This window comes from Vipera ursinii (assembly GCF_947247035.1).
Source record: "Vipera ursinii genome assembly, chromosome: 15".
Taxonomy (NCBI): domain Eukaryota; kingdom Metazoa; phylum Chordata; class Lepidosauria; order Squamata; family Viperidae; genus Vipera; species Vipera ursinii.
In genome coordinates this window covers 2412350-2433955 of record NC_139528.1, presented here as the reverse complement: position 1 = coordinate 2433955, position 21606 = coordinate 2412350, and the positions used below count along the sequence as shown (strand labels likewise).

At 48.5% G+C, this 21606-nt stretch overlaps 3 protein-coding genes across 7 annotated transcripts; 2 read left to right on the top strand and 1 right to left on the bottom strand.

The window, feature by feature from the left end:
* The first annotated feature begins 95 nt into the window (after positions 1 to 95).
* On the top strand, positions 96 to 3723 carry KRTCAP2 (keratinocyte associated protein 2). Its single transcript, XM_083374127.1, has 5 exons — positions 96 to 220; positions 1023 to 1177; positions 1411 to 1474; positions 1575 to 1641; positions 3211 to 3723. The coding sequence occupies exons 1-5, from the start codon at positions 217 to 219 to the stop codon at positions 3329 to 3331; spliced, it is 411 nt and encodes a 136-aa protein (XP_083230253.1). The 5' UTR covers positions 96 to 216; the 3' UTR covers positions 3332 to 3723.
* Positions 3724 to 8630: 4907 nt separating this feature from the next.
* On the top strand, positions 8631 to 10686 carry DPM3 (dolichyl-phosphate mannosyltransferase subunit 3, regulatory). Of its 3 annotated transcripts, none has more exons than XM_083374356.1 (2): positions 8631 to 9285; positions 9781 to 10686. In XM_083374356.1, the coding sequence occupies exon 2, from the start codon at positions 9785 to 9787 to the stop codon at positions 10064 to 10066; it is 282 nt and encodes a 93-aa protein (XP_083230482.1). In that variant the 5' UTR covers positions 8631 to 9285; positions 9781 to 9784; the 3' UTR covers positions 10067 to 10686. The 3 variants fall into 3 exon arrangements, with proteins under 3 accessions (XP_083230482.1, XP_083230481.1, XP_083230480.1); XM_083374355.1 differs by having other exon boundaries at positions 8631 to 9289; XM_083374354.1 differs by having other exon boundaries at positions 9258 to 9328.
* SLC50A1 (solute carrier family 50 member 1) lies at positions 10638 to 21207 on the bottom strand. Of its 3 annotated transcripts, none has more exons than XM_083374352.1 (6): positions 20981 to 21207; positions 19444 to 19521; positions 18774 to 18897; positions 17472 to 17633; positions 13472 to 13591; positions 10638 to 12622 (listed from the first exon to the last, which is right to left on the bottom strand). In XM_083374352.1, exons 1-6 carry the CDS (start codon positions 21052 to 21054, stop codon positions 12521 to 12523), a joined length of 660 nt encoding a protein of 219 aa, XP_083230478.1. In that variant the 5' UTR covers positions 21055 to 21207; the 3' UTR covers positions 10638 to 12520. The 3 variants fall into 3 exon arrangements, with proteins under 3 accessions (XP_083230478.1, XP_083230477.1, XP_083230479.1); XM_083374351.1 differs by having other exon boundaries at positions 18774 to 18863; positions 20981 to 21201; XM_083374353.1 differs by lacking the exon at positions 17472 to 17633 and having other exon boundaries at positions 18774 to 18863; positions 20981 to 21201.
* Between the last annotated feature and the right edge of the window lie 399 nt (positions 21208 to 21606).

The window sequence follows — 21606 nt, the reverse complement described above, 5'->3', positions numbered from 1 at the left end:
CCAAAGCGCTCATTCGCTCTCCTTTTGTGCGCAGGCGCGGAAGGAAAAGTACACGTCTGCGCTCAGTCCCGCGCGTGCGCACAGAGGAGCTTCGGCGTGATTGGAAAGAGGCTCTTCCCGGCGGCGCATGCGCAAAGCAGACAGACGCTCTGGTTCAAACCGAGGAAGGCTCGTTGGCTCGGCGGACGGAACGGGGGCATCATCACGCTGCGCATTATGGGTAACGTGGTCTCTGGGAAGGGAGAGGTGGGCATCGGATTCCCCCCCCCCAAGGGCAGGGTGGGTAAGGCAAGGCAAATGAGAGACCAGTTCATTACACAGAATCCCTCCAAACTGTGCTGGACTACAATACCCATCATTCCCAAACAGCTTCCCTGGGCATAAACACTACTTGTGTCATTGTGTGTTTGCTTTCATACTACAGGGGCATTCTGGGCACAAGGGAATTGTGGGTAAAAGGGCATTGTGGAGGGAATTATGGGTAAAGGAGCATTACAGATGGGAATTATGGGCAAAGGGGCAATGTGGATGGAGGGAATTATGGACAAAGGAGCATTGTGGACAGAATTATGGGTAATTATAGATGGAGGGAATTATTGGTAAAGGGCATTATAGATGGAGGGAATTATGAGTAAAGGACCATTGTGGATGGAATTATGGGTAAAGGAGCATTATAGATGGAGGGGATTATGGGTAAAAGAGCATTGTGGACAGAAGAACTTTGTGACTGTCACAAATAGAAGATTTAACATTTAAACCTATCATTTTAGTATTTTCATAGAATGAAGGCTACTGCTAAGCTTGTAAGCCGCCCTGAGTCTTCGGAGAAGGGCGGGATATAAATGGAATTCAAATAAATAAAATAAATAAAATTTTCCAAGTCGTACCCTCTATATTTCCGACCTGTTTTGCTGAAGAAGCTTGAAACAGGCCCCCCCCCCAGACCCTTTTTGGACCCTCTGCTGAGGACCGCATCGTCCCGCCGGCCATGACCGTCTCTCTCTCTCTTTCTCTCTTTCCAGCCGTCAGCACGGGAATATCGCTAGTCCTGTCTGCCCTCTTATCCCTGCTGCTGTTCACCGGGATGCAGATGTACAGCCGCCACTTAGCCTCCAGCGAATGGCTGACCATCCAGGGGGGTCTTTTGGGGTCCGCCCTCTTCATTTTTTCCTTAACTGTATCCTTTCGGGCCCTGGGGGTGCTTGTGCCCGTCTCTTGTGTCTCTCCCCCCAAGGGAGACGCTCTTAAATAAAAGGTATTAAAAACAGGCCCCGTTTTAAAAAAAAACAACAACACCTTACAGAGGTTTTCCCCGAAGGACGGCGAGGGGCAGAGGGGAACATCTGGATTAAGATGATTGCAAAATAGGTTCCTGCCTTTCCTACGCTTGTCCTCCTTGACCCACCCCAGGCCTTCAACAACCTCGAAAGCCTGATTTTCGGCAAAGGGTTCCAGGCAAAGGTCTTTCCTGAAAGTGAGTCAAATGCAGACGTGGTTTGTTTGGGGAGCTGAATGGATTATCCTGATTTTTACCTGGTTTTTTTTCCCCCTTTCCTCCCCCCCCCCATCTACAGTTATTTCCTGTCTCCTGCTGGCCCTGTTTGCATCAGGATTGATTCACCGAGTGTGTGTCACCACTTGGTAAGGACAGAGGTGGGGGGTGGGTGGGGGGGTGAGAGACAGAGAGAGAGAGAGATTAAATTGGGGAAGGGCTGAATTAATCTTTATAATGCTTTGATAAACCACACTTGGAAGGCTGTGTCCGGTTTTGGCGGCCATGAGGCTAAAACGTACGAGGAACGGTTGCAGGAATTGGGTACGTCTGGTTTAGTGAAAAGAAGGACTGGGGGGGGGTGAGGTGGGGGGAATGACACGATAGCCGTCTTCCAATATTTGAGGGGCTGCCCCAAAGTAGGAGGGGTGTGTGTGTTTCACCTATTCTCCAAAGCACCTGAAGGCAGGAGAAGAAGCAACAGGTAGAAACTAATCAAAGACAGAAGCAAGGAGGAATTTTTTCGACAGTGAGAAAAATTAATCGGTGGAACAGCTTGCCACCAGAAATTGAGAAGAGATTGGACAGCCATTTGTCTGGAACGGTACAGCTTGAGCAGGGGGCTGGACTAGATGACCTCCAAGGTCCCTTCCAGCTCTGCTACTCTTTTTTCTGTTCATCCAGACACAAATCCTCAATCCAAACAATTCCGGCTAAGGGGTGGTCTGGATTTCAGCACGTCTGGGAAAGAGGCTGGCTTGAAGTCTGGAGAAAGAGATTTCTGCCTTTTGGAAGAGCAGCTGAATATTATCAGCGTAGCTTAACTGTGACGGGAGAGCCCAATGCCTTAAGTCTAAAAAAAAAAAGGGGGGGGACTTGGCCCACCTCTAAGGCAATTAAAGGAGCTTAAAAGAATCCCACCTGGATAAGGAATGTGAGCAAAAAAAATAATAATCCTAGGTTTGTTTGTTTGTTTTAAAAAAAATTGAAAGGCCTTGTTGGGAGGGAGAGATGGAGGGAGACAAAAATAAGCAGAGGGAGGGAGGGAGGAAGAAAGGAGAAGAAAGAAAGAGAGAGAGAGGGAGGGAGGGCAAAAGGAAAGAACAGGGGAGAGAAAGAAGTAGAGGAAGGAGAGAGAAAACCAGGAAAGGAGGGAAGCAGATAAGGAAAGGCAATGAGGGAAGAGAGGAAGGATTGGAGGGGAGGGGAAGGAAGAGGAAGAAAGGTGAAATAGAAGCGGAGGAAAAGGAGAGAAAAAGCAGAGGAAGGAAGGACAAAGAAAAAAAGAAGGAAGAAAAGCAGATAACATTAGGAAACAAGTGGAAGGAAGGAAGGAAGGAAGGAAGGAAGGAAGGAAGGAAGGAAGGAAGGAAGGAAGGAAGGAATAGAGCAGGGGTCTTCAAACTTGGCCCTTTTATGACTTATGGACTTCCAGAATTCCTCAGCCAGGCATGCCTGGCTGAGGAATTCTGGGAGTTGAAGTCCACAAGTCATAAAAGGGCCATGTTTGGAGACCCCTGGAATAGAGGAAGGAAGGAAGGACTCCTCTATCTGTCTATCCACCTGCTACCCACCCACCTCTTAATCCAATTGGACTTTGGTCCCTGGATGCTGATATAGCAATAAATCCCTTTTAATTTTCAAGGCCTCCTGGACCTGTGTGGCCGCAGGGAGCAATCTTAACCCCGGGCAAATTTGGTTGCTGTCTTCCCCTACAGCTTGATCTTCTCCCTGGTCGCCCTCTACTACATCCAGAAGATCTCCGCCACCCTCTACCAAATGGCCACCCCCGTCTCCGTGCCCGCCAAGACGGTCAGCAAAAGCCGGAAGAGGAATTGACGACGGAACATTCGCCCACCCACCCCCCCTCCTTTTCCGGTTTCCGAGGGGCCCTCGATAAAATTCAATAAACCTTTTTTTTTGTAATAGCAAAAACAGCAACCAGACCGGTGTCTTTTTTTTTTCTTTTTTTAAACAGCTTTTGAGTGCTCTGCTTTCTTACTGTCGGCTTTTCGGGAGCGCTTTGCAAAATTTAGTCTTAATTTTCCCAAGGCTCTTATTTTATCATCTGCAATTGGGCCGTGACTCCGTCGAAGAGGGTAAATTAGAATCGCGATTAGACAATTACGATACTTGGGACGAAGTATGCTTTTTTTATATATACGGTACATTATATTTATCTCCTGGCCTCTCAAGATTGGGGGTGTGTTTGGGTTTGTATGTGTGTGTGTGTGTCTCCCCCTGATTTCCCCCACCCCTATTATCCCAACAATCCAGTGGAGATCCATTCGTTTGGAGATCCTACAGATCAGGGATCTGCAAACTTGGTAACTTTTTTAAGAGTTGGGCACTTCCAAGTCCCAGAATTGCCCAGCCAGGATTCTGGGAACTGAAGTCCAGATAACTTAAAACTTGCTGGCTGAGGAATTCTGGGAGTTGAAGTCCAGATTTCTGCAACACTGAACAGAAATACTGGCATAGATGACTATCTAGCATGGTGGCTAATGCCCGTGAAACCTTAAAGCTGCTGCCGAAATAGGGCAGGCTGGGGATGATGGGTGTTATCGCCCACCTAGACACTCTCAACCCTGTGCCACAATCGGATCTCCAGCAGGGGGCGCTGTAGGCCAAGGAAAGCTCAGACTTAATTTTAATTTATTGCAGGATTTCCCTAAAAACTCGCCCGCCCTTCTAGAATCCAAGGGAATCTCTCATGTATATATGGGTCACCTTGGATGAATCCCCCCAACCAACAATCTAGGCTTGTTCCACGTGATTGACTTAACGACAGTTCATTTAGGGACCAAAGCAGAGAAAGAGAAAGTTACAGAGAAAGAAAAAGAGAGAAAGCAAAGAGAAAGAAAAAAAGAAAGAAAAAAACAATCTCGCATTGCAAAAATTGGGGAAATAAAATAGCCAACCGCTCCGGCCTCAGTTCCAAAACTCAGCCATGCATCTTTTCTTTGCCTTCCCTCTTTCTCTCCAGCGAGGTGAGGTGTGTTTAGACCTGTAGGCAAGGTGAGCGCACTTCACGGGGAACCCGGGCAGGTTGAAGCAAGTCTCGGCCTGGAGTGTTTATTTACTCGATGTTTCAAAGACGGCTTCAATAAATAAGCTCTTTCCCTCCCTATCTTGGGTTCGGGCTAGGGGGGCTGGGGGTGGGTGGGTGGGCTTGGCAAGTCCTAATTTGCTGAGCTGGATTCCCCTGGGGCGAGGAGAGGCTGGGTCCCAAGTGACCACACCGACTGTTTTAATTTCTCTGTTTTCTGGGTAAGGAGGAAAACACGACAACAGACAAGAATATATATGCGTATTTGGGGGCTTCCAAGCTGTGGGCAGGAGTGGGGGGGGCATTCGGGGAAGGGGGAAAATAAAGGGGGAAAATAAACTCCCAAATCTGGGAAGAAACGATAAGAGATGGAGGGAAGACTCTGAAATTGAAAATCTTTCCTTCCTTCCTCCCTTTCTTTCATTTCTTTCTTCCTCATTCTCTTCCTCTCCTTCCTTCCCTCTCTCCTTCCCTTCTTTCTCACTTTTCCTTTCCTTCCTTCCTTCCCTCCCTTCCATCTGCAAGCATCCCTGCTAGACACACCGCTGGCTATACCTGCTCTAGCAGGAGTAAATTAAGCAAGAGCCACGCGGAAGAGAGAAAATATGTTTTCCTAAGTAATCAGCACTGGGATCAAGCAAGCCAGCCATATCCAAATTTCAGAATATTTTTCTATTGTCCCTGCGGCCAAACATTTCCCTCCCCCCCATGCTCCTAAACACACACACACACACACACACACACACACACCCGATAAAAACCAACAGCTTTGAATTCAGATCCTCTCGCTGGAGGGGAACAAAAAAAAACAAGAAGATATATATTACACTGGCTTTTTTGGGACAATTCTTAAGAAGAGAAAACCCCTCAGGCTGGGTGGGTGGGAAATTAAGGGGAGATAAGATTTCTAGGAAGACTGGGAGAGCTGTCTAAAGAAGCCTTTGGAAAAGACAGGAAGGATTCCTGCCTTGAACCCAGGACCAAAACGTGGGAGGGGGAGGGCTAGACTAGATGACCTTTTAGTTCTGCTCTCAAATCTCTGCTCTGCCTTTCCAGCCTGTCCCGGTTGCAGCCAGATGGGCCAGTTGAAACAAGGAGCAAATTTCATCTGCAGACAGGACCCCCTGACCTATTTCGAGCACGTCCGGACGTGTGTGGTCTGTTTTGTCTTTGCGAAACGGGGTTGTGCATCATGGAAGCAATGACATCCCCAAACTTAGAGAGAGAGAGAGAGAGAGGTCACCTGCCCTGGGGGATTCTGGAGGGGGGGGAGGAAGAGTATGCGCGACTGTGCTTTGCAACCCACCTCCTAAAAATCAGATTCAACAACAAATTCCCCCCTTGAATTTTTCCACAGTCGCTCAGGTAGGCTATGTCTGAGCAGGGAGGCTCCACTTATAATCCCCTGGACCACCAAAAGCGTCGCCAGATTCTGCCTCTCCCTTTAATAATAATCTCTCTCTCTCTTTTTTTTTTTATCTGCTGTGTGGCACCGGCGCTAATATAATAAGCCACTGTGTGATTTATTTGTGCATATTATTTAGAATAAATTGTGATTCACACAGGCGTGGAGATTTGCTAAAGCAATCCGGAGGCTATCTGCGCGGCCCGCTCTTTTTTTTTTCCCCCCTTTCTCCGACTGGGGAAGATTCCCAAATAAGGCTGGCTGGGGATGATGGGTTTCGAGGTTGCAGCGCCACTGGCTGTTGGGAGGGCTGCTCCTGGCCTTTTGGCTTTTTTGGCTAGGTCGGCCGTGCGCCAGAGTGTGAAGCTGCAGGAATAACAAAAGAGAATTGGGGGAATTGACACCCTGCTTTGCAAGGCCGAAGGAGAGACCCGGTGTTTTGCCGACTCAGCGTTCTGGCTAAGCCAGCCCCGGGCGTCTCTTTGTTTGGGAGCCAGGATTTCCAGACAAAGCAACTCCGCAGCTGTTTTCTCCCTTTGATCGTGGGAGAAGGCACCCCGGTTTGCAAGGAGGGAGCCAGCCAGCTCTCCCCCACCCCTCCGCCACAAACTACCAGAAGATCTAGGGTTGTTGGGGTGTGTTTTTTTTAAAAAATAGAAAGGAGAAAAGTACTCCGTGCATGCCCAGAGGCGCCGCACAGGTGAACCTGCTTTAAAGCAGAATATTGGAATACAAAGAGTCTTTCCCATCCCGCAGGCCTATTTGCACAGGCTGAGAGAGCTTTATTTATTTTATTTTTTGTGTGTGTGAATTCTGGTCAGTGGGGAGGCAGGCCAGAAAGTGGGGGGGGGGGCAGAGGAGGAGGAGGACTGGGGGGGTCCTTGGTGCTCTCTGAACTTGGTGATTTTCTTGCAGACGTTTCAATACCCAACTAGGTAACGTCATCAGTGCTGGAAGGGAGGGGGGTTTGCAGGAGGGGGGGAGGAGGAGGAGGAGGAGATGGCAGAGCAGAAGATGGAGAAGGAGAGAGAGGAGAGGAGGAGAGAGAGGAGGAGGGAAAGAAGGGGAAAGAGAAGACAGACAAGGAAGAGAAGAAAGAGGAGGAAGAGGAGATGGAGAAGATACACGAGGAGGAGGAGGAGGAGGAGGAGGAGGAGGAGGAGAAAGTGGAGAGAAGGAGAGAGAGGAGGAGGAGGAGGGAAAGAAGGGGAAAGAGAAGACAGACGAGGAAGAGAAGAAAGAGGAGGAAGAGGAGATGGAGAAGATACACGAGGTGGAGGAGGAGGAGAAAGTGGAGAGAAGGAGAGAGAGACGACCAAGGAGGAAATGGAAGAGAAGGAAAAAAAGAAGAGAAAGGAGGGAGAAAAGCAGAAGGAGAAAGAGGGAGAGAAGGAAAAGGAGGGAAACAGGAATGATGGAAGAGAAGGAGAAAGAGAGGAAGGAGGGAGGGAGAGGAAGAGAAGGAGAAAGAGAGAGAAGAAAAAGGAGGGAAATAAGACGGAGAAGACAGACAAAGAGGGGAAGGAGAAGGGTTGAGAAGGAAGGAGAGAAAGAGGAGAAGAAGATGGGGAACATGGAGACCACCCCAGCCCAAGATGCCACCCCTCCCTCCTCAGACCTTCCCCACCTCCTCACCCCCCACCCCAGCCAGCCTCTCCTTCCCATCTCAGCCAAATCCCAGCCTGGGCCGGACACGGAGGAAGCCAGATGCTTCCTGCAGGAAACAGCCTGCCTTTCCCAGCCAGTTCCAGGAGCTGGGAGAAAGAAGGCTGGAAACAACAGTGGGAACGTGGCGGGTGGCAGCGTCCCCACGCAGGAGCAACCTCCCCCTCCTCCTCCGCTCCTTCCCGTGCCCGCCGGGATTCCCGCGCGCCTGGTCCGAGAGCCAGTGGGAATGTCGCAGCGCCTGGTTCCCATCCCCTTCGGCCAGGCCCACTTGGTTCCTCGCAGAGGAAGGCGATGGCTGGGTTGACGGGAAAGGGCTGGGCATCGCCACCTTTGATACCAAGTCAAAATCCTGAGGACTGGCAACTTGCCTTTATTAGTTCAGGAAATGGCTTTCTGGGTGAGCTGAAAGCAACTTCCCGGACTAAGGTGCCAGTCCTCAGGGTTCCCTCTAGGTGACCCGTTTCAATTATGTTTTTTTTGTATTTTGATCAATTGCTCCTAAGTATTTTTCGGCGGCTCTCTTCCATGCGAAAGGAAACACTTTAAGAGAAACTAAAGTCAAGGTTCTAGCCCTCATGGTTGTGTGCTCCAATAGGGCGGGCTTGAGGGCAGAGGAGGGATGTGTGATTAGAAACAGCAACGACAACAAGTGGCTTTTTATATCAGGTGACAAAACTGAGACAACCAGAAAGCCAGCAACTATGCATCTTCCTCAAGTAATAATGCCAAGCTTCCAGTCCTCATGGATTTGCCTGAAAGTCTGATTTAAATGCTGAAAGGGAGCTTTATGATAAGAGTCCCACCTTCATGGTTATGCATGGAGAAGTGATGTAAATGCTTTATAATATAATATAGTAAGACTTCAGTTCCCATGGTTTTGCATAGACAACTGATTTAAACACCTCTCATAAAGATTCCAGTTCTCATGATTCTGCACAGACAACTGACTTAACCGCCACGTTTATACATAATTAAAAAAAATACCAATACTCATAATTCTGCATAGACAGGTTATTTAAATGCAACACTCCTAAGAAAGATTCCAGTCCTCATGATTCTGCACAGAAAACTGCTTTAAATGTCCTGTTAAAATAAATAACAAGGATTCCAGTCCTCACGATTCTACATATAAAACGGATTTATCTACAGCATTTATAATAAAAGTTTCCAGTCCTCATGATTCTGCACAATAAACCTCATTAAATGCCATGCTTACACGTAATAAGGACTCCGGTCCTCATGTTCCCGCATATTCAACATTAAAAAAAAAACAAACCAGCATTTATAACCAGGTTTCCAGGCCTCAAGATTCCGCATAGCAAACGGAGGTCAACATTTAGCCCAGAATAACTTCAACAGGGTTAAATGAGAGTTGGGTTAGTTTCAAATGAGAAAAGGCAGACGCTTACTTCCTGCGGAGCCCCCAAGAGCGTAGCAACTCCTCCCCAGCACTCTGCCCATGCTCAAGAACCCGCCGACCCTCTCCAACTTCCGCTAAAATAAAGTGGGACAAAAACTACGACTTCCGGCGAGCACCGCGGCGCTCCACCGGCGCCACCCGCTCAGCAAGCGCGGGGATTGGAAGGCGCGGGAGTGACGTCACCAGAGCGCGACGGGCCAGTCGCGGAAGCCTGGAAGGAAAAGTCTCTCCGCGCCCGGGAGGAAAGCGGGGTCGGTGGGTCGTGTGAATGCGGGCAGGGGTCGGCGGTTGCGGGTCTGTCTCTCGGGAAGCATTTCGTTTTCTTTCTTTTATTCTTTCTTTTGTTTTGCAATAGTTGTTTTAATATTGTTTTAAGATAACTATTTGTGCATTCTGTTATTTATGTTCACTGTTCACCGCCCTGAGTCCTTAGGGAGAAGGGCGGTATACAAATCAAATAAATAAATAAATGAATAAATAAATAAATTGGAAAGGGCTGGGTGGGGGCATCCGCTTTTTGATTGCCGCTCCTAACAATAAAAATATGATGACAGAAGATGCACAGATGTAATCATGCAATAATGGAGAGGAAGGCATTGCAGGGAGGAGGCTGGGGCATTCCCCCTTTGCAAAAAGAAAAAAAAAAGAAAAATTCTGCATGTACTTGCAAAGACAATTCTTAAAATGTGGGCAGATGCTTGCCAATCTCCCCGTTTTCACCGTGTTTTGTGTTTGTTTTTTTTCAGGATCATGACGAAGCTGCTTCAGTGGCTGGGCTCTCTGGCCATCCTGGGTGGCATCTGGGCTGCGTTGATGCTGGATCTCGTGGGGCAGCACCCTTTATCCCCAAGCTGGCACCAGGTGCTGTGGGCCTTGCCGATCTACCTGTTGGTGGCCTTTGGCTGCTACTCCCTGGGAGTTGTTGGCTACCGCCTGGCTACCTTCAACGACTGCCAAGAGGCCTCGCTGGAGCTGCAGGCGCAAATCCGAGAGGCCCGGGCCGATCTTGCCCGCCGCGGCATGAGGTTTTGAACCCGGGGCTCTTGCAGAAACAGAAATGACCCATGGACGATAAACGACGGACGGGCGGCACAGGACTGAACTGTTTAGGCTGTGGCCCGGCGGGAGAATCCATCCAAGAAAAAGAGCCGCTTCTTTTTAAAAAAAAACCTAAATATTGCTTTTTTATTAAAACTTTGAACGGTAGCACAAAAAGCAATCCGACATCTGAATTAGTGAAAAAAAGAAAAATAAGAAATGGAGGAAAATAGTGCAGAGAATAGGAGGGAGGGAGGGGGGAGAAAACGGTTGATAATGAATGGAGGACGCAAGGAAGGCATGGAAGGAAAAGGAAGGAAGGAACGAAATAGATCGCTAGATAAACAGACAAGGAAAGGAAATAGATAAACACGAGAGGGAGGGAGGGAAGGAAGGTAAAAACAGAATTGATAATGAAAGTGAAGGAGGCAAGGAAGGAATAGAGGAAGAACAATCCACATTTTTTTTTTTTTTTAAAAATGCTTCTCCTCCCAAGTCAGAAAAAGAGCTTTTCACGAAAGGAGCCAGACAGACCGAAATATGGCGACAAGGAGCGTAGAGCTGAATTTTCTTTTCTGCTTCTCTTTCGCAATTAAATTGAATTTTCATTTCTGGAGCGTGGCAGATGGGATTTTACGGGAAATAGGAAATCCCACAGGGGTGGGGGGAATTGCTGGCTATACTATTCTAGAGGCTTAGTTTGCAAGGCAGGTGCCAAAGTGGCGAGTAGGTTTGCATATATATATGCAAAAAAGACACATATGCACCTCCAGGAAGACAAAAACTTTTTTGCATGCACCTACTAGCCAGGATTAGACTGTCTCTGTTTTAGCTGATGTTTCAGGACCTTGTGCAAACCAGACAAATGAACAAAGGAAGGAAATTAAAATCTTCCATTTAGCACTGGGGGTTGTAGCTCAATTCACGGGGGATCTGCCCCGTATTTGCATCAGATTAAAAGCATCTTTTTTTCAGGACCGTAGTAATTTTGAACGGTCACGAGATGAATCCTTTTAAGTTAAAAACTACCTGTATTATGGTTTTTTTTTCTCCTACGGTTGTCTGCCCAAACTATTAATTCTTCATAAATATTAATGCCTTCATTTTCCCTTCACGCTCTGCATTTTTGTAGTCTAACACACACGGAGAGTTAACGTTGTTTGGGTGTGCCAGATTAAATTGTGTCTACAATCCAAGCGCGATGATGATAATCATTTGGGTGGGTTCGTTTCTCCAGAAAAAAAAAAGAAAAACAACCCAGGATATTCTAGATTTTTGGGGTTTATTTAACACACACCTTCCAAGTTGGCGGGGGCAGCGCAAAGACACCTGTTAATTAGAGAGGCAAATAATTAGCCCTTTCCGGAGAGACCGGTGGCTTCAAGGACAGGAAGGCGTGACTCGGTTTCCCTGGCATTCTGGTCCAACAGGGCTTGGGAAGACAAACATTCGGTCCTTCATAAAATTGCACATTTTCCTCCCCATTCTGGAAAGGTTGCCTTTGTATAGGTGACGGGGAAAGTTAAACCTATTTGTTGCACGGAAAAAAAAGTATCAAAAGGTTTGGAAGGGGTCCGGGAGATCATCTAGACTGACCCCGTCCCAATGCAGGGAATTCCCTGCAGGGAATCCTAGAATCAGAGGGTTGGGGGGCAGCTTGGAGACCTTCAAGCTTCTTCCAAGGAGGAATCCACGTCAAGAAACCTTAGAAGTGATTTTAGAGGGCATCACCTCGGTCCCTTTTGAATACTGGGATCCACTAGATGGAATCCCAGTCAGCAAGGGGCCTCAGAGACCATCTGGATCAACCCCCCACCCCTACCCAGGGGGTTAGGGTTAAGCATTTTGTCCTTTTTTAATTCACCTTTTTTAAAATCTTGTTTTGTCCCTGATTTTTCCCCCCCTTTTGTCTTAATCTTCTGAATCAAATAAAAAAATATGAAAGCGGGAGCAAAGGAGGAGGTGGAGAGTTTTTATAAAAAAAAAAAAAGGCATTTCTGGTGGACGGATAAGGCAACTTTGGCAGTCTGAATCAAGTCCTCGAAAGAGAGAGAGAAATGACAAGATTTCGGAAGCTCAATGTTCAAAACACTCCGATGTTTTTCCAACAGCTTTCTGCCCTCTCCCCCCAAAATATCTGGTGGGGAAACACCTCTACGTTCCCCAGACTTAGGGTCTGCAAACCTCTTTTAAAGAGGCCAGCGAGGGAATCCCGCTCACCTTGTTCGGGAACTGTTCTCCCCCGCCCCGGGAATTCACATTCCCTCCCACTGTAAAATGCACAGGAGTAGCCCGGAGTGGCATTTAGTCGGTCCAGATGGAAATAAACCTCCATGCTGGACAGAGGTGGGCAGGCTGTGTGCCAAAGGCGAGTTGGGCAATCCAACATTAGCACGTTTGCCGATTTCTCGGCTGACTGTGGAGATCTTCTCCGCTCCCGTCCCGTCTTCAGGCCTGGAGAAGCTTGTAATTTGTGTCCTTTTCGGTGGGATAACGCCAGAAAAGCCAGAATCGTACAAGGCTGGTTGCGATGCCTGGCACGTTGGGAATCTGGAGGAGGAAGAAGAGAATTGTGGGGTCCTTGTGAGGGGGGGGGCTCTCTGAGCGTGGGCGGTTCTCTTGCAGACCTTTCGGGAGCCAAGTAGGGAACAGCATCAGTGCTAGAGGAAGGGGGGGGTTAGGGGAGGAGGAGGAGGGCTGGACTGTGGGATCCTTGATGCTTTCTGAGCTTGATTGTTTTCTGGCAGGTGTTTCATTACCCAACTAGGGCATAGGTCTGCAACCCGCGGCTCTGGAGCCGCATGCGGCTCTTTCAGCCATCTCCTGCGGCTCCCAGTCTTCTGCCATGTGCAGTCCAAAAAAAAAAAAGTGGGACTAAAAAAGTTCAACCAATCAATTCAAATATGCAGGGTAGGTGCATATCTCGCCTTGGCTCCACTCTTCAGTCAAACCCTGTTCTGCGCATGCACGCATGTACGCGCATGCGCACACATTTTTTGCGGCTCCCAGTTTTTCCTTTTGTGAGGGAACTGGTTCCGAGTGGCTCTTTCACTGTTTCAGGTTGCTGACCCCTGAACCAGGGAATATCATCAGTGCTAGAGGAATGTGGGGTTTAGGGGAGGGGGAAGGGGAAGGGGAGGAATGGACAGTGAAGTCCTTGGTCCTCTCTGAGCTTGGTGATTTTCTTGCAGATGTTTCATGACCCAGCTAGGTAACATCATCAGGGCTACAAGTTCAATCCTGAGCTACAAATATTCTCGTCTATCAAAGAAGAGAGTAGCACGCAGCATAAAGCAGAAAAATCTGTCGTCAAGCCATCGTCTCTCCCTGCTCATCCTCTGCCCTAAAACTCAAGTTTCTTTCGGCTCAATTCAGGCCCCAACCTGGCCAAATACTAACCGCAATATAAAGATCGTCCAGAAGAAGCCCGTAGAAGGTCCAGCTGACCGACGCCAGGAAGGTGGTGACCGTCAGCGGGAAGGACAAACAGCGGGTGGAACGGCTTTTCACAATCTTGATCTGGAAATAAAAATATTTACTTCTGCTTGAAATCAAATCTTTTATCGGGAATAAAATCGTCCGAATGGCACAGGCGATGAGGGGAATGCGACCCCATTCTCCCCGGCCCCTCTGGCAAAATTATTCGGAGATAATACGGTATATTCATGGTCTAATGCAGGAGTGAGCACGTCCCTGGTTTTGGCACTTGCAAAGAACAGGCGTTAATATTAACCATAGTTTGGCTGGATTCCTGTAAGTTAAGCCACATTCACGCTGCTTTTTACGTCCTTTTTTTGGTACTTTTCTGCATTTTTAATTCTATCCCATGCCTCTCTTGCATTTCAGGGACAGTTACAGGATGGGCGCGTTTTATGGATGCGACACTAAAAAGAGAGCTAGCATATTCATGGTTTCCCTAATTGTAGTTTATGAAATAAGCCACAATTGACGGGTCTCATACACTAAACTCCACCATACCAAGCTGAATGTGGCTAGGATTCTGCCTTAAATTAGGCCAACATATGGGGTTTGTTTGGGGGCCCAGGGGGAGATGCCAGCACACCTGCTTAACGGCGGTTACACGTGCGCTAAGCATTGCATTCTTCAAGACACAGGAAGTCCTCAACTTATGACGAGTGAGACTGGAACTTCCATCACTGAGTTTGCAGGGAGGAGGGGAGGAGGAGGAGGAGATGGCAGAGCAGAAGATCCCGTCAGATAAAAGAAATGAGAAAAATAAAACTAAAAGAAAATAATAATAAAGTAAGTGATAAAAATAAAGTGAAATAAAAATAAAGCGAAATAAATAAGGTAATAAAATAAAATAACCATAAATAAAATCTGACACAGCATCGCCAACACCTGACTGTCCAGCCTCTATTGGAAGGCTCGCCCTGAAAAACTCCTTCCACGTGGCCGCCTGTTCCACTGACTTGACAGCCGGTTGCCACTTCATGTGGCTGTCACTTCCGCCGTCTCACAGCTTACCAACCAGGAAACACTTCCTGACATACACAAGCTAAGAAGTATGAGCGGAAGGGCGACGGAGAGCCGACGGGCAGAAACCCGCATCGACCCAGAAAGAGATCCGGCTGGACTCTTTAGCAACCAAACCTTTCCTAGAACCCCCAGCTTCAGTGGAAGTCTACCTTGGAACGCCAAGTCATAGCATCGAGAAGGGAAGAAAACGCGAAAGACGCTCTGGGCTTACGCAGCTTCTGAAGAGAAAGCTTGGGTGGGTTTATCTGCGGGCTCCCAAGGGTGAACCTGGCTTGTCTTGGCGATCGCTTAACCTGGGTTGGACATCAAACCAGGTTTGCGTATTCTTTGCCTCTCTGCACCCTTTTCCGACAGGTGCCTCTTCACTCTGAAACTCAGTCCGGACCTAGCCCTTCTCCCTTCTCTGCGTACGAAATTAGAATTCTTTTGCCAATTTACTTAACTGTCAATGTTTGCTTCCGGCTCTCTGGGCGTTGAGCTGTCCTTAAACCGGAAAAACGGCAGGCGTGCATCCGCGTGAACAAACGTGTTGCCGTTTCTCGGGAGGGAGAGAGACCGGGGCCTGGCGGGAGGGAGGGAGGGGCTGTGCGAAGCAATAGGTGGAGCCGAGAAAAGGAACACAGCCTGGATGCTACTTTGCAGGCAGTCCTTGAATTATGACCACAAGCTGGGATCAGAATTTCTGTTGCTAAGCAGGACGGTTGTTAAGGGAGGGCAGCCCCATTTTATGGCCTTTTTGCAGGATAGAATAGAATAGAATAGAATAGAATAGAATAGAATAGAATAGAATAGAATAGAATAGAATAGAATAGAATAGAATAGAATAGAATAGAATAGAATAGAATAGAATAGAATGGAATATGGAATATGGAATATGGAATATGGAAAATAGAATAGAATAGAATAGAATAGAATAGAATAGAATAGAATAGAATAGAATAGAATAAGGAATAGAATAGAATAGAATAGAATAGAATAGAATAGAATAGAATAGAATAGAATAGAATAGAATAGAATAGAACAGAATAGAACAGAATTTAGAAGTTACAATTGAAATATAGAAAATAGGATAGAATAGAATATAGAACAGAATAGAAATGTAGAATATAGAACAGAACAGACCAGAATAGAATATAGAACAGAATAGATAAAGAATAGAACAGAATAGAAACATAGAATACAGAATATAGAAAATATAGAATAAAAAATATAGAATAGAAAATATAGACTATAGAATAGAATGTAGAAAATAGAAAATATAGAATATAGAAAACATAGAATAAATAAGATGTCCCCATTTCACAATTTTTATGAAGCAGTGTAGGAGTTAGATGCACCATCAAAGTGCATCTAAATTTCTTTCTTGGATATGTCTAAAAATGTACATAATTCCCTTTTTTCCCCCTAATTTAACATCTGTTCATACAGGGAAAGGCTTAAACAACAACAAAATTCAGATTCACACCCCGTCCCCCCCCCACACACTCACACACAAACCCCCAAAACATCTAGGAAAGGAGACACCAAAGGCAATTAAATTAACGGAGAGTAAAAGATAATAAATGTTCTGTATTTTCCTAATTGGCATTTCCTGGCTGACGTCAACCACGTGGCTGACTGCTAGGCTGTTTTTAAACTTTGTCCCTTTTCCTATCCTTTTTTTTTTCTTCCCCCTCTTAAGTTCTCCAAATCACACAGTTTCGGCAAACTCTGTATCTCTCCCTCTCCCCCCCTCTCCTTCCCTCTCTCTCTCTCTCTCTCTCTCTCTCTCTCTCTCTTCCTTTGGTATCGGTGACGCAATTTGGCTCATGTCAATATTTCCCGCCCATCTGCCAAACATTGAGAAATAATCAATGATGCCTCACTTCCAAAGACGAAACTACTTCTCCCATTCCCATGTTCCAAGCTACATGCATTGTACAGGGGTGTGTCAAATGAAAGCTGAATTAATCTAATGAACTAACTTAATCTGAAGCAGGTCAGAAGAGGGCCCGCTTATGTAATCCTTGACCTTAAGCCTTCTTTCTTTCAGGGTTAAGCTGCTTTGCCTGCCCCTCGCTGAGGCTGAAAAATAGGGAATAAGAGAGTTTTAAACGGTCATGTAGATAAGATGGGTGGCTTCTGGGAGGTAGGAGAAAGAGAGAAGGGGGGAAAGAAAGAAAGAAAGAAAGAAAGAAAGAAAGAAAGAAAGAAAGAAAGAAAGAAAGAAAGAGAGAGAGAGAGAGAGAGAGAGAAAGAAAGAAAGAAAGAAAGAAAGAAAGAAAGAAAGAAAGAAAGAAAGAAAGAAAAGAAGGAAGGAAGGAAGGAAAGAAGGAAGGAGAGAGAAAGGAAGAAAAAGAGAAAGGAAGGAAGAAAAAGAGAAAGGAAGGAAGGAAGGAAGGAAGGAGGGAAGGGAGGAAGGAAGGGAGGATGGCAGATAGATTAGGGAGGCAAGGAGGAAAAGATATAGATAGATAGATAGATAGATAGATAGATAGATAGATAGATAGATAGATAGATAGATAGAAAAACAGACAGACAGACATTGAGGGTCAGACATACAAGACAGGAAATAGAAAAGTAGAAGATGGCAGTTGTTTGATAGGTAAGTTTGGATGGATAGACGGATGGCAAGAGATAGGAAAAAAACAGGTAAATAACTAAAGGCAGAGAGGAGAAAGAAAACGATTATCAAATTTCATCTGTCTCCTGCGACAGTTTCTGCCCTAGATCTATCTCTGAAAATGACAGGGGAACAAAGCATCCCCCCTCCAATGACCCGCCAAAGATTTCGGGCATCCAGGATGCTCCCCACCACCCCACCCAAAAGAGGTTGTCTCATTTTGCCGGGCAACGTCGTGCTCCGTGAGCCTCAGCGCGCAAAACCTCCACAGCCAGGAGCAGCGAAGATGCCACGTACCAGATCCGCCAAGGGCGAGAGGTACATGGTGATGGTGAAGAGGCTGCAGAAAAGGCCCAGCTGGGCGAGGCGGGTGACGGGATCGGGGACCATCAGGCTAAAATAGGCGTAGCCGAAGAGAAGGACCGCCAGCAGGGCTGTTGTTTTCCTCAAGACGGCAAGCTGGAGAGTAAGGAAGAGAGAGAGAGAGAGAGAAGTAAAATACGGAAGGTCCCGGGTGCTCTCTGAGCTGCGTTGTTTTCCTGCGGACGCTTCATGACCAAACTAGGTAACATCATCAGTGCTAGAGGTGGGATTTGCGAGGAGGAGGAGGAGAAAGGAGAAGAAGGAGAAAGAAGAGGAGGAGAAGAAAGAGAAGGAGGAGGAGGATTACAGACACAGCACTATAAAAATAACAAGACAACTCTGTTTAGAAAATGGGAAAATTAGGAGTTGTGGATTCCTCCCCAGAGGCGTAATTCCATGTGTAAGTCAATATTTTTTTCAGTTTCCACCCCCTTAGTGGCCGGCTGGTGACCCAGGACACGTGAGTCCGAGAGGTGGAGCTGGACAGCGGAGAGAAAATTATGGGGACAAGAACTTTTGTTGACTCAAGTCACCAACCCTCTTGAGTCAACAGCCGTCAGGAGGGAGGGAGGGAGGGCTCGGCGTGTCAGCCAGAAAGCTACTCAAACATCGGCTGAAAAACATCTCAAAATGTTCCTTGCAAACTTTTTACTGGACCGTAAAGTGGTGGGTAACCAGGAAATGCGAAGCAAGGCTGAGGCGGGTTCGAGACACGTCGGCCCAAGGCTTCCCTGAGGATCGAATTGGGGGAGCCAGGCCGTTTCCTTAGTCCTCGGCTTACGAGCAACATTGAGACTCCCTTTTAAGTCGGGCAACTGTGAAGCGGGACGCTGCAGGATTTTTCTCCGGCAGTCGTTAAGTGAATCCCTGCGGTTGTTATTTACGACGGTGGCAGCGGCCCGGGGTCACGTGATCCCCTTTTGAGACCTTCCGACGAGCAAAGTCAACGGGGGGGGGGAACCGGGCTCGGTTAACGACCGTGTGACTAGCTTAACCACTGCAGTGACTCCCTTAACATCTGTGGCGAGAAAGGTCGCAAAATGAAGCCAAGCCCACTTAACCAATGTCTCACTTAACCAACATAAAAATTTGGGCTAGGTTGTGCTTAAAAGTCGCCATCCAAGGTAGCTCGGTAGAACTGCAGGGTTAGGAGCAGTCTACCTTTTGAGTGCCACGTTCCACTGGCCAAAGGGCGGAGGGGAAAGAATAAAGGATATTTTGGACAAGCTCACCCACCTTCTCTGAGCTGAAGAAGAAATAAACCAGGATGTACAGAGTCTGCAGGACGGCGCCCACTGCGTTAACCACGATCAACGTCCGGTCGCCCTTCAGGAAACCGTAGCTTAGCCAACTCAGGTTGCTGATCCAGAGAGAGAAGGAAACAGATTTTTTTTTTGAGTGACCAGCCCACTCCCCTTCTCTGGATTCTCTGAAATGGTCCTTGACTTACGACCACAGTGAAGGCCAAAATTTCCATCGCTAAGCGAGGCAGTTGTTAAAGTGTGCTCTGCCCCGCTTTACGACGTTTGGTGACAAGAAATGTTGAAAAATCGGGCAAAACGCGACGCACGTCTCACTTAGACAGTCGCTTATCTGAGATGGTACAGGATCTCCTGCTTGAGCCGGGGGCTGGACTAGAAGACCTCCAAGGTCCCTCCCAGCTCTGTTCTATTCTATCTGAATTGTGGTCGTTAAGCTGAGGACTGCTTGAAGTTGAAAGGGTTTAAATGTATTCCTTTTGAGGGCCCTGGGTTATGGTTGAGTAGATTGATCATACACAGATGTACAGCCGAGGATTGACCAATCTCTCAGTCTTGTTAAGGTCAGGGCTCGGAGGGGAACCTAGAGATCATTTAGTCCAACCCCCGTCTGCCCCTGCCCGGGACTTCACCACTGTTAGGCTTACTTTACGTCGGTGGTCAGAAACGGAAGAAACTGGATATTTTCCACGCTTCTGGTTGCAAACATTTTCCGCAGGTCGGTCCTGAGTGCGAGATATGGCAAAACAAAACAAGACAAAATATTAGATCATCCCTCTCCTGCCCCATATCCTCACTCCCCATAAAAATTAATTCCCCCCCCCCCATTTTTCCTCCCTTCATTTAACGCCAGCCATCCCACGGCTCTGCAGATTTGGTGGTTCAGGCAGAAAAATACTTTAAATGTGTGTGTGTGTGTGTTTGCATTAAATCTCAATTTGATGCCAAGAGTCCAAGACCCACAACTAAGGTCCTAACATGGCTTGTTTCTTCTCCCCAGGGTGGGCCTCCTCATCCACCTTCCCCCAAACCCTGCCCCACAGCTATGCTTTCCCACCCCACAGCTGTGCTTCGCAAGATTTGTGATGACACGCAGACACACACAGGTCTATGGGGCTAGTTGCCCCATAGCTCTGGGGATCTTCCTGCCCACCCCGCACCCCACATAATTAAGCAAAGGGTTGCTGATGGTGTGCCTATGGGGCTGAGCCACGGGTGGGAAGGGAAAATCCACACCCCTCCCCCCAATCTTTCCTTCTCACACACACACAAGACACACCCCATAGCCACTTCAGCCCCACAACCACCAGCTTTCCTTTTTTCCATAAACCTGTTTCCTGGCCAATCATTGCCCAGCTCACCTGGGCAGACAGGTGGAATCCTGGTGGGGGAGGGGCATTTTTGCTCCACCCACCCGGAACCTCCATGCCAGATTCCACCTGTGCACTGGGGGAGGGGGGACTCATTTTGCCACAAGGCTTTTCCCCCTCCCCTTATTTCTACTCTGCCTCCAGATCCCCCCCCAGCTGCTTATAGACCCCCAGCTCAGCTTCCCGACCCCCAGTCTTGCTTCCAGCCCCCCCAACTTTGCTTTCAGCCCCCCAGCTCTGCTTCCGGACCCCCAACTCTTCTTCCAGACCAACTTTGCTTCCAGACCCCCAGTTCTGTTTCCAGACCCCCAGTCTTGCTTCCAGCCCCCCAACTTTGCCTCCAGCTCTGCTTAGAGACCCTCAACTCTGCTTAGAGACCCCCAGCTCTGCTTCCAGCCCCCCAGTCCTGCTTAGAGACCCCCAGTCCTGCTTCCAGGCCCCCAGCTCTGCTTACAGACCCCCAGCTCTGCTTCCAGCCCCCCAGTCCTGCTTCCAGCCCTCCAGCTCTGCTTAGAGAGCCTCAGCTCTGCTTCCAGCCCCCCAGCTCTGCTTCCAGCCCCCCAGCTCTGCTTAGAGACCCCCAGCTCTGCTTCCAGCCCCCCAGTCCTGCTTCCAGCCCCCCAGTCCTGCTTCCAGCCCCCCAGTCCTGCTTCCAGCCCCCCAGCTCTGCTTAGAGACCCCCAGCTCTGCTTCCAGCCCCCCAGTCCTGCTTCCAGCCCCCCAGCTCTGCTTAGAGAGCCCCAGCTCTGCTTCCAGCCCCCCAGTCCTGCTTCCAGCCCCCCAGCTCTGCTCCCAGCCCCCCAGCTCTGCTTACAGCCCGGTGCCAAACATGCCCAGCGTGAAGAGCAAGGAGGTCCAGGAGAGGAGCTGCAGCAGCGCCCCCGCCATCCCGGCGCGCCCCCTCCCCACCCGGGAGGCTCCCCCCGGCCGGCTCCGGACCCTCCGCTGCCCCGGGAGACGCGCTGGCAGGCAGGCAGGCAGGCAGGCAGGCAGGCCGGGGGCTGGGCGGGCGCGGAGGGCGCATCAGCTCCGCCTTTCCGGGGGAGGATCGCGCTGCTCCGCCCGGGCGCTTCGCGAGGGGAGCGCGGCGCTGCGAGTCGGCCGGTGGGCTTCTTGGCGAAGCGGAGGGAGGGAGGAAGAGAAAGGGAAAGAGAGGGAGGGAGGGAGGGAGGAGGTAAGGCAGAGGAGAAGAAAGAAGGGAATGAAAGAGGGAGGAAGAGAGGGAGGGAGGGGGAAGGTAAGGCAGAGGAGAAGAAAGAAGGGAAAGTGAAAGAGGAAGAGAGGGAGGGAGGGAGGGGGAAGGTAAGGCAGAGGAGAAGAAAGAAGGGAATGAAAGGAAGGAAGAGAGGGAGGGAGGGAGGAGGTAAGGCAGAGGAGAAGAAAGAAGGGAAAGTGAAAGAGGAAGAGAGGGAGGGAGGGAGAAGGTAAGGCAGAGGAGAA